The sequence below is a fragment of the Mastigoproctus giganteus genome, chromosome 4, assembly GCF_048544385.1.
Source record: "Mastigoproctus giganteus isolate SK-2022 chromosome 4, ASM4854438v1, whole genome shotgun sequence".
Lineage (NCBI taxonomy): Eukaryota > Metazoa > Arthropoda > Arachnida > Uropygi > Thelyphonidae > Mastigoproctus > Mastigoproctus giganteus.
Window position 1 is genome coordinate 224,128,754 of NC_143578.1, and position 12,039 is coordinate 224,140,792.

At 38.6% G+C, this 12,039-nt stretch overlaps 1 protein-coding gene across 1 annotated transcript in view; it reads left to right on the forward strand.

The window, feature by feature from the left end:
* Positions 1–12,039, forward strand: part of LOC150087437 (ATPase family AAA domain-containing protein 2-like) — a 450,193-nt gene that overhangs the window by 180,070 nt on the left and 258,084 nt on the right. Inside the window, exon 12 of the mRNA XM_090372484.1 lies at positions 9,638–9,850. Coding sequence (XP_090228610.1) covers positions 9,638–9,850 — 213 coding nt within the window. The remainder of the gene's footprint in view (positions 1–9,637; positions 9,851–12,039) is intronic.

Genomic DNA, 12,039 nt, shown 5'->3' on the forward strand with positions numbered 1-12,039 from the left:
TTAAGCTTGATATACCTTCATCAATATCATTGATATTGATGAATCTCAGTAATGACATCTCAGAGTAATGACAGTATGCTGTTGCAGCAGCATACTGTCATTACTATTATTAACAATCCTGCAAACCTTTGTATCATCTGCAAACTCTGACATTAAGCTTGATATACCTTCATCAATATCATTGATAAATACACAAAACAACAATGGGCTCTACAGCAAACCCTGGGGGACTCCACTAATAACATTAGTCAACGAAGAGCAGCATTGATTACCAATCTCTGTCTTCTCCCACTCAACCATCATTTTATCCACTGTAGCAACTTGCTCTTAATGCCATACTGCTCCAATTGTACAGTAGTCTTCCATGTGCAACAGTATCAAAAGCTTTCTTAAAATCCTAAGTATATGATATTAAAAATTATTTTTTGAATCCCACTCATAGTATATCCCAATCATAGTACCAATCAAATTGGTCAGACAAGAATTCCCCTTAACAAACCCATGCTGTGTCTGAATTATTACTGCAGTCTTGTCTAGATGATCCTGAAATGCTTCTTTAACCAGTGACTCCATTATTTACCCTGGAACAGAAGTCAAACTAACAGGTCTGTAATTACTAGTGTCACCCTCTGACCCCCCCCCCCCTTTATGAACTGGAGATATATTTGCACATCTCCAGTCCATGGGGACATCCCCTGAGTCCAAGGAAGCTCTCATAATTATGGCTAAGGGTTTGCTTACTTCCTTAGCTGCTTCCCTTAATATAACTTGATAGATCCCGTCTACCCCAGGTGCCTTTTTTACGTTTAACTTCAACAATTTCTCCTCCACTTTGCTCTTTATTACAAAATCACTTCGCTCCCTGTTAGAGTTTGATACACTTCTGGCACTTCCCTCATTGAATAACTCCTCATCTGTGAATGTAGATGCAAAATACTCATTTAGTTTGGCAACTATCTGAGAATGATCATCTACAGTCAAACCATTGATATCAAGTGGACCAATCTGATTCACCCCTTCCTTTTAGACTTTATATAAGTAAAGAAGTCTTTGCTGTTTTTCTTTGCATCCTTTGCCAAAGATTTCTCATCTGCCTTTGCTTGCCTAATCTGCTCTGTGGCTTGATTACAGACTAGCTTACCATAGGCTTCTGTGTCTCCTGATAATTTATACGCATCCCATGCATATTTCTTCTCAATCACAAGTCTGTTTAGTTCATCTGACATCCATTTGAGCCTAAACCTTGAACAGTATTTCTTAATTGGAACAAAAAGCATAGTAAATTCCAAGATTACTTCCTTGAATTCTCCCTTCATTTAGAATTTGCTGTTGGTAACATCATCAGTTGGTCCCACTATATAGAATTTAAAAAATCTCCGAGACCGCTGTAGTCACCTTTGCAAAAGCTAAAACCCTTCCCTTTACCCCTGATTGTAGTTATATCTTTAAGTAAATCCTACATCAGTACACTGTGAACACCGCTGATAATCAGCTGAAGAGTATTACTTCCTATGGTTGCCTCTCTAACATGTTACTGTAGAAAACAATTATCCAATATTTCCTCAATAGCCTTGCTAGTGTGCTGCGAGTGACCAATCCTCCACAAGTTCCGGTGTTGTATCTGGAAAGTTAAAATCCCCCATTATAAGACACCCTGATTTACTGACCCACTCTATTTATATGTATAATTGTTTATTGTACTCATCAGAGTCATTAGGCCTATAACAGACTCCATCCTCATTTTTGCTTTTGTCACACCAAACTGACTCAACATTGCACTGTTCATTTATGTCAACTGGATACACTTCCTTAGATTTTATGTGTTTCTTAACTAACGGCATAACCCCTCCTCCCTTCCTATTCTTTCTGTAGACATTGTACTCCCCAAATTCCAATTCTGCATTGCTTATATCTGTGTGACACCATGTCTCAACAATATCTGCCTTTGTTGTCTTGACCAGCACTTCAAATTCATCAAATTTATTTACTATACTCCTAGCATTGGTGTACATGCAAGTATATATGCACCTGTTCTTACTCTTATTTACTCTAACACTTCAGTTACCCAGCACTTCCTGAAATCACCAGCAACTTGCTTTCCGGGTTGCTGCTGATTCCAATAGAAGCAGTTCATGGATCACTTCTACCTCTGCCTGCGGCTACTGTTAATCTATTAGCCTGTGAATTCCCCCCCCACCAAACTATCAGTTTTCCGACCCAAATAACATTGCCTCGATAGCATCAGCAAATATTTTTGCTCCCTTTCTATTTAATTGCATCCCATCCCTGTAGAAGCAATCTCTCCTGTTAACAAGCACAGACCAAGCTGAGAAAAATTCTACACCAATGAGCCTTGCACAATCTCTCCAGGGCCGAATTGATTTGACAAGTCTCTCATCATATACTCCCTCCTATCGTGTCCAGGCAGGACACTTTCAAATATAACCCTAACTTTCAATTTTTTTTTCAATATTGAGCTGTACTTGTTAAATATTCATATTATAGAAAAAACAACGTCACACTTCAATAAACAAAATAATATATTGGATGGCATGTAATGGCTGTCACCTCTCAGAACATAAATCAGCCACTATCCACTTCTGTAAGAATCATGCCATGCATCCTGAACTTGAATTTAAGTTAAAAAGTCAACCAATAACCAACTATATCTGATATCTAGGCATGATACTAGATAGAAAACATAATTTGCAGCACACATCATCTATTTAGTACCTTGCGTTTAAAAAAAAAATGAAACATTCTTAAAAGTATTTCTGCAACAACAACGTGGGGTACTGATCATTGCACATCCTTTTACATACCTACATCCTTTTAGGTCCCTAAAAGGGACCTAAAAGGATGTAGGTATGTAAAAGGATGTGCATCCTTTTGGGTCCCTTTTCTTTCATTTGGAGCTCCGTTTATGATTCTGCTAGAAAGAGCATTCTTATAAAATCGAACATCATCCAACAAAGTGCCCTGAGGATTGCTTTGGGAGTTTTTCGTACATTTCCAGTACAAAGCCTTTATATAGAATATATATAGATGCAAATGAACCCTCACTACATCTCAGGAGGAAAACACTGCTGCTCAGCTGTGCAGCTACAATTCAGTTTACAATTATATCCTGCCTATAAATTCCTTTTTATCTGCTGTTGGTACAATTTTATGAAAGTAAACAAAACAAACTTGCTGGAATTAAGTTTTGATAAATACTGGAACATTCATCTGAACAACATTCACCAAAAAATTAATAAATCAAATCCACCATGATCCCTAGAAATGGCTTCTTATGATGACTACGTTGAACTTTAGGGCAAAAATTCATTAGTTACCTTCAACAACACTACACAGTTCATTCAACTGATCATTCTGACATTGTTATAAAATTTACACTGTCTCGAAAACAGATACTGTTATGGGTGCTTCAGCAGTACTTCATACATTGTACAATGCTGTCTCCCTATTAATAGAATGTAGACACACATACACACACTGCTGGACTATAAAACATGTTAATACCTTGGTATTAATATGTTTTAAAGCTAGTTTAATGATCCTATATATATATATTGACTCTAATGTGGTATCAGCCTTAAAAAAAAAAATAGTTCCTCTTTTTACATTAAACATCCTATAATGCAAGAAATTTTAGACTATTTACAAATTTTTAGAACATTTTTAAAAAAAACATACAGCAAATTCTGCTGGATTCTAGGACATTCTGGGATACCAGAGAATGTGGTAGTAGACAAAGCTTGCATACATTCAACTATGTCAAATGTAGCTCAATTTTTTGTCCCTACACTGATTATTAGCATTAACATTAGCAAAGGCACATGATGCAAGAAAGCAAGCTTATATAGCATCAGCCAAAAAAAAAATCTAATTTGACCCATCCACTCGCTCCAAATGTTTGTCTAGTTATGCCTTGAATCTATTTAAGCTATCAACTTCTACAACAACAGATGGAAGTTTGTTCCAGCAGTCAACCACCCGCTGGTTGATTGCTTATAGAATGATAATACAAAGAACTTGTAAAGATAAACAGCTTAAAATCTGGCAGGCACAAACCATTGACAAACTTTATCAAATCAAACAGTAAACCACAACTATAGCAATGAAGTTATGGAATCTGCAAGAAGAGGTTGTTTTAGCAAGGGCACGTATTGCCCATATACATCTCACTCATCTGTATTTACTAATGGGCGAGAATCCTCATATGCATTTCATTATGCAGCTTTCAGTTAAACACATCCTTATTGACTGTAGTTACTGCCACAATTCCTGCATAACAAATCTTTGCAATCTCTAATGAACTGATAGGAGCCATTGACGTTAAAACATTTTTATAGGACGGTGCAAATCTGACTGACCTTTTCAATTATTTAAAGCAGATCCAATTATATCATAAATTCTGATTTAATATAGCTTCTTCGTGGACTGGCTTGCCTCATATAAAATCTCAGGATAGGCACATCTTGGCCATAACAGCCCTTGTGCTGTTAAAAATAGCCATATCAACAACATGTGGCCTTTTATCATTCCATTTTGGAAATCTCTTAACTCTGTCAGTGTTGGCAACTTGTGTTCACAATCGTACTACTATCTCCTCAAAGGCCTAGCAGCATATTTATAGTTGCCTAACACGTGGTTCTTGGGTACAAGTTAACTGTCAACAGAGGCTATATATTAATGGTAGGGCCGTGTATATTCACCTGTATGTAAGGAAATAGTTGTTTTTGGGAAAAAAAAAAATAAATAAAGAAAGAGAAATTGTTTAAGAGCTCAAAAGTGCTGAAAAAAAATTAGTATTGAAACATGGTACACATGCTTATATAAGTTGTTTGCTGTTTTTTTTTTTTACCTTTGTATGCTATTTTTACTTGTGGTGTAGTGAAAGTGTTGATGTTTGAAATTCCATTTGAGAGTATTGTGGAAAAAAGTGCTATTCTATTGTCATCTTTTCTTCTGTAGTAATTTTAAGTAAAACTGTCGAACTGATTATTCATGTTGATTTTTATGTATTAGAAAATCTTTTCCACCCAGAGAAACATCAAAGTGGTTTCACTTTATTAATGTTTATTTCTTTGGATACTTGGAATTCACATGGAATTTACATTGGCCTCTGATATCAACAGAAAAAAAAACCCTTCAAAGCAGCAGTCGTGATAGTTCAGTCTGTGTATAATTCTTGAATGAATGTAAATGTAACCTTGAAACAAGTTTACATTATTCAACATTAAATGAATCCTCTCTGTCTTTTTCTTAAGAAAAGTGTGCTCTTTGTTTGAAGTCTGTTACTGGATCACCCATGGCGGTATCTTTACAGAGATATCTGCCTTTGTATGTCAAAATTTCATATCCTTTTCGTGCGGTCTATTTACTTATATGCTACTTTTTATATCTTGCATTTGAATATACATATGCAATAGGGGGACTTCGCTCACTTGGGAAGTGGAGGAGAACCCATACGGAAGTGATCACTTCCCTGTGATAACCTCGTTACACAGTGGGAGACCGTGTCTTCCTTTCAGGTTACCACGGTGGAAGTTTGATCAGGCTGACTGGAGTGCCTTTCAACACCTGGCAAATTTTGACATCTCTGCAGTCAGTCAGGAGCCTATCAATGATGCAGTCACGTACATAACAGAAAATATTGTCCATGCAGCTGCAGCTACAATTCCAAAAACATCCACCCAGTTTCCTTTGTTTCCAAAACCATGGTGGAATTCACAATGCACAGCAGCAAAAAAGGCCCAAAATAAAGCATGGGCGATATTTCGCCGATATCCTACCACAACCAACCTTATAGCCTTTAAACGTGCGCAAGCCAAAGCACGCTACATCCGCCATCAGAGTCAAAAGGAATCGTGGATCCGCTTTACTTCATCAATTACTCAGTCTACTAGTACTAAGTTGGTCTGGGATAAAATTCGGAAAATGAAAGGGAAATACACAGTACATCCCTCATCGGTCCTGGAATATAATGGATGTACTATTGCAGAATCTACTGCAATAGCCAATGCCCTTGGGGAAACTTTTTCTATCATCATCTTACTCCCCAGAGTTTCTGGTCTTAAAGCATAACAGTGAAAAACAGACCCTTAAGTTCACATCGAAGGGTTCCCACGTGTATAATGGGCCATTTACTAACCACGAGCTGAAAACAGCACTTGCCCGTACAAAGGCTACTGCTGTTGGACCAGACAACATCCATTATGAAATGATAAAACATCTTTCACCAGAATCCATGGACCGCCTGCTCTTCCTGTACAACAGAATCTTTCTTGAACAGCATTTTCCAGATACCTGGCGCAAAGCAACTATACTTGCATTTCCCAAGCCAGGAAAGGATCCTAAATGTCCAAAAAACTATCGTCCTATTGCTCTGACCAGCTGTCTGTGCAAAATATTGGAGAGAATGGTCAGTGCTCGTCTCTTATGGTATTTAGAATCGAATGACCTCTCCCGCCTTCAGTGTGGCTTCCGAAGAAACAGGTCCACATTGGACCACTTAATTAGACTGGAAACATCTATCCAAGATGCTTTCCTAAAATGCGAACATTTGATGTCCATCTTCTTTGACATAGAAAAAGCGTATGATACAACTTGGAGATTTGGTATTTTAAAAGACCTTTACAATCTCGGTTTAAGAGGTCACCTTCCCATTTTTATTAAAATTTTTTTATCCTGACGTTATTTTCAAGTTCGTGTAGAATCCTCCCTTTTGCCAAGAGGAGGGGATACCACAAGGATCTGTCTTAAGTGTCACGCTTTTTGCCATTAAAATAAATTCTATTTCTGAACAACTTCATCCAGCTATAAACAGTGCACTGTACGTCGATGACTTCAGCATATTCTCTCAATCATGCAATATGAGGATTGTTGAGAGACAACTGCAACAAGCTATTGACCGTCTTAACTCCTGGGCCACGGCCAATGGTTTCAGGTTCTCACCGGAGAAGGCTATTTGTGTACATTTTTGTCGCAAACGTAACCTCCACCCTGAGCCTGAATTATGACTTGGACAAAGCACCATTCCAGTTGTATCAGAGGCGAAATTCCTGGGACTCATTTTTGACAAAAGCTGACATTTGTCCAACACATTCGTCAGCTACGCACAAAGTGCACGAGAGGGCTTAACATTCTCCGCCCGCTCTCTCTCTTCTACCTCTTGGGATGCTGACCGATGCACTCTATTATGTCTATACTGTGCACTTGTACACTCAAAATTAGATTATGGGTCTCAGGTATATGCATCTGCCAGAAATAGCGCTGTTCGTTGGCTTGACCCCGTCCATGATCAAGCCATTCATATTGCTACTGGTGCATTCAGAACATCACCTGTCCAAAGTCTGTATGTCGAAGCAAATGAACCATCCTTGTCGCTTCAACGGATGCAGTTGTCTCTACAATATGCCTTCAAGCTGAAGTCCCTGCCAGACCATCCCACGTAGACATCCGTTTTCGAGCCACGATGGGAAAATCTTTATAACACACGACGGACCACCAATCGCCCATTCGGCATTCGTGTTCAAGAGCTACTCAATGAGCTTAACATCTCGGTAGACAAGGTTGCTCGATCACCAAAGGAGCCCCTTCCACCCTGGCATGCACAAACACCAGCATGTGACTTCTCACTCAAGATTGCGACGAAGTCTAATACTCCAGCTTCTGTCTACCTTCAGCTCTATTCACAACACCATACAGAACATTCTGACTTCTTGCCAGTTTACACAGACAGCTCAAAGTCAGAATCGTATGTGGGATCTGCTGCTGTTTTTCCAAATGATACCATATCAGAACAGATACCCCTTGACTGCAGCATTTACACTGCAGAGTTGCATGCTATAGCATTAGCTCTAGATCACATTAGAAAACACCGTTACCAATGGTGTATTATATATGCCGATTCAGTGAGTGCACTACAGGCTTTATCAGTGGTGTCACGTACTAATCATCCAACCCTATCCCGAATTCAGCAGATAATATACAGCCTCTATGTAAGTGGATTCGATATCCGCTTCTGCTGGATCCCCAGTCACTCGGGATTAGAGGAAATGATTTGGCTGACATTGCAGCCAAATCGGCACCCCTGACGGATAATCTTGATCTGTTAGTCCCCTATACAGACTACAGGCAAGTGATCCTTAGTAACCTACAATCTCAGTGGCAAGATTCAGATTCATGGCATCGCCTGGTTACTACACACAAACTATGTTGAATTAAGCCTGTGATCCATCCTTGGCGGTCCAGCTTACGCAGGGATCGCAAAAAGGAAGTTGTTCTTGCTCAGCTCCGCATAGGACACTGTCATTTGACACACTCCTTTTTGCTGAGGGCTAATGACCCTCCTATGTGCGAGCAATGCGACACCATTTTATCTGTTCAATATATTTTATGTGACTACCAGTTTTAGAAATGCTCGTTTTATCGCTTTTAACCATCTGACTGAGCCGTATACACTCAGTCATATTTTATCCGACAGTGACCATGTGTCTGCTATTTTTAGTTTTCTAAAATCAGTAAACCTTTTCACTCACATCTATCTTATTGTTACTTGTTTACTGATATTTGTCTTTTACAGTTTATACTTGTTTTTATACCCTGACTTAGTGACCTAATTCATTAGGTCACTGAAAGTTTTACTTTTTTATCTGACAAGGTTTTGGCGCATTATAGCCTTAGTTGCTAATGCGCCAATAAAACCCAACCAACCAGCAATAGGGGGATAACAGTACATGTTAATAATCATGTACTGCTTTCCCCCTAGCAGGCATGCTGATTGACCTTATGAACAAAAAAAAATAAATCTTCATTAGAATTATGTCAGTGTGATATTTAAAATGCGTCATAGGCCTGGTCTTCAAAAATTGAAGACCAGGTAAATTGAAGATTTGCATTATTGATTTTTTTTTAATTGATATGCATAACTACAAAAAAAAACGGTAGTGTACAAAATTGTGTTGCAAACCACTCATTATTTTCCCATAGAATTAGAATTTTGGCTTCTATTTTGATTCCTCTCATGGTGTACAGGGGTCTTTGACTATGTCTTTAACTTCACACAACTTTTGCTGCACAATTATGAAGGCGGTCATTCTCACAAAAATATTCAAGTGCTCGGTCAATTTTCTTCAGAGCTTCCTTTAATGTTCAAATTCACTTTTGTGAATTTGAAAATTGTATCACAAAAGTGACACCGTGAGAGAAATTTAAACCTACCCATCACATTGTGTCATAAGTGAGGCGCTTTTTTTTAATATAAACAAGACTGCTGTTGATAAAGATATCACTTTATTATCCAATATATACCAAAATAAAGAATAGAATTCTAAAGTGTACCTTTTCTTTCCTTTCTCTCTCCCTCCCTCCCAGAATATCATATATCATCCTACACCTTGAGTATTGAATGCAATGCAATGACACACCTATTTGTGTGACTTTGGTGCTTCTGCTAGAGGGTTAATTGTATGTATTTTAATCTATCATGTATGGCAGATTATAGGAAATTTTTATATACATGTTAGTTCAACACTGATAAATAAATATGGAATCTCTCTCTCTCTCTCTCTCTCTCTCTCTCTCTCTCTCTCTCTCTCTCTCTCTCTCTCTCTCTCTCTCTCTTATTCAGGCACGATGTCGAATATTAAAAATCCATACTCGAGAGTGGCAACCACCACTGAGTGATGAGTTTATTAAAGAGTTATCGATTAAAAGCGTTGGTTACTGTGGAGCTGATTTGAAAGCCATGTGTACAGAAGCAGCTTTGCTAGCTTTACGAAGACATTATCCACAGATATACAAGTCACGACAAAAGCTTCAACTAGATATAAATTCCATTCAGGTAAGTAGTATTACCTTTATTAAATATTTCCATTTCATATCTTTTTGCTACAATTGTATGTCATAAAAATGCACTTTAAGACCTGTCTATCCTCCAAATGTCTGTATAGTTGTCTGTATGTCCTGGGTATAACCAACGTGAGCAGAGGTTGTGGTGTGGCACCCACACCACATGGAGGAATACAATCCCTCTGTGTTGCCAGGCAATACTATATGGTAAATGACTCTCAACAACCGGTGAAATACCACCACTTTGCTTATTGGAGGCTTGAAGTGGTGGAACCCATGTTTAGTCTCCAGAGCTAAGTTCCAGTCAACCCTCCCCCATCTCTTCCATCATGCAGTATGATTGATGTCTTTTGAGGTTATGATGAACACCAGGGCGAGATCTAAACTTCCTTACATTTCGAGGGTACAGCTCTAAAACTTTGTTCACAGGTCAGCCACTAGTTAGTACACTGAACCGAACCTATTGGTAACTCTCTAGGCGGCTTCCGGATCAACTAGTGTATCATCTTGCTGCCTCTACTCTGCCAGATATTGAGAATAGTGTGTATGTCGAGGATCTGGGTATATCCTTACCATGTGTATGCATGCCATATCCAAAAATTTCATTACTTCATACGGCATGTTCCGCCCTCCCCACTTTTTCTTACTATCGAATACACCATGAATTGTCAAACTAATAGAACAAACTTATCTGCGAAAAGATCTAAACATCCAAAATACTTCCTAGTTCATTTCACAAATATACGTTATTTCAATTCTAATCTCAGCGATGTCCATTTCCACTTCAGTCTGCCAAACCCCATGTTCTCTTTCTGACAGAATCCCAGTTATCGGTTTATTCAACTACTGCTCATCTCAGATGCCCTAATTATTTGCTGTATGATTCCTTTCTCCTCGAAGGTTGTATTTGTGCGTATGTCCATTCCAATATTCCCTGTCAGAGACTTGGTAATTTGGAATCTCCTCTCTTCAATCTTCTCTGGCTTAAAATCTCTCTACCTCATTGTGTCAAATTCATCTGTTGTCTCTACCATTCTCCCAACTCCACTAATTACTTGGAGCTCTTTGACTTCCTCTCTTTGCAACTTGACTTTCTCCAGTCCAACTTTCCTAACAGTGAGGTAATTTTCCTTGGTGATTTTAATGTTTACAATTCCAGCTGTCTTCGGTTTTCGAGTCATACCAACCCAGCTGGTCGAGATGCTGAATTACTAATGACCTTGCACAGATTGTTCATTTACCTACAAGAATACAACCATACAGCCAACACGCTTGATCTTTTTCTCACAAATAACTCTCTAAGTAGACAGTTGTAGTGAGTGATCCTTTAGGCACCTCAGATCACAACTTGGTGATTGTGATTGTCTCTTCTCCAATGGAGCCTCTATCTCATGGCTATTTCCAACCTCTTGTTGTTTGGCATTACAAGAATGCAAAATGGGGTGACCTGCGAGATTTCTTTTCTTCTTTTCCTTGGTTGGATTACTGTTTCAAAACTTCTGATGTTAACGCTTGCTCAGATCGTGTCAGTGAAATTATTCTTGTAGGAATGGAATCCTTTATTCCACACTCCACTTTAAAATCTCGTCCTTTATCTAAACCTTGGTTTTCCAATAAATGTGCTAAGGCTGTTCAAGAGAAGAACTTTGCATATCGTAATTGGCTTGTTTCCAAATCTCCAAGTTCATTTTCTGCCTACACCAAAGCTCGAAACAATAGTAAAGCTGTTATTAATCAGTCCCAACTAGATTTCGAACAGGCTAAGAATAGAAATCTTGCTTCTTGTCCAAATGGCAGCCGAGCATTCTGGTCTCTTGCCAAAGCTATTGACCAGGACTTTTTCCCATCTCTGTTCCCACCTCAGTCAAAACTGATGGTTCTATTGTCACTCAAATCAAAGATAAAGCTGACCTGTTAGTATCTTATTTGTCTTCCAACTCGTGTATTGATGATCTTGGTCAATCATCTCCCACCATTCCCAGTACACATACATTCAATGCCTCCTGTGGTCTTCCATCAGAAGGATTTTGATGAATCTTATGCTAAGAAAGCTCCAGGTCCTGATGGCTTTTCCTCACTTCTGCTCCTGTTGTATCACCTTTTTTCACTTTTTTTATTCCAAAGATGTTTTTCCTTCTGCTTGGAAATTTGCTCATACCCAGCCAGTTCCTAAAAGAGTGA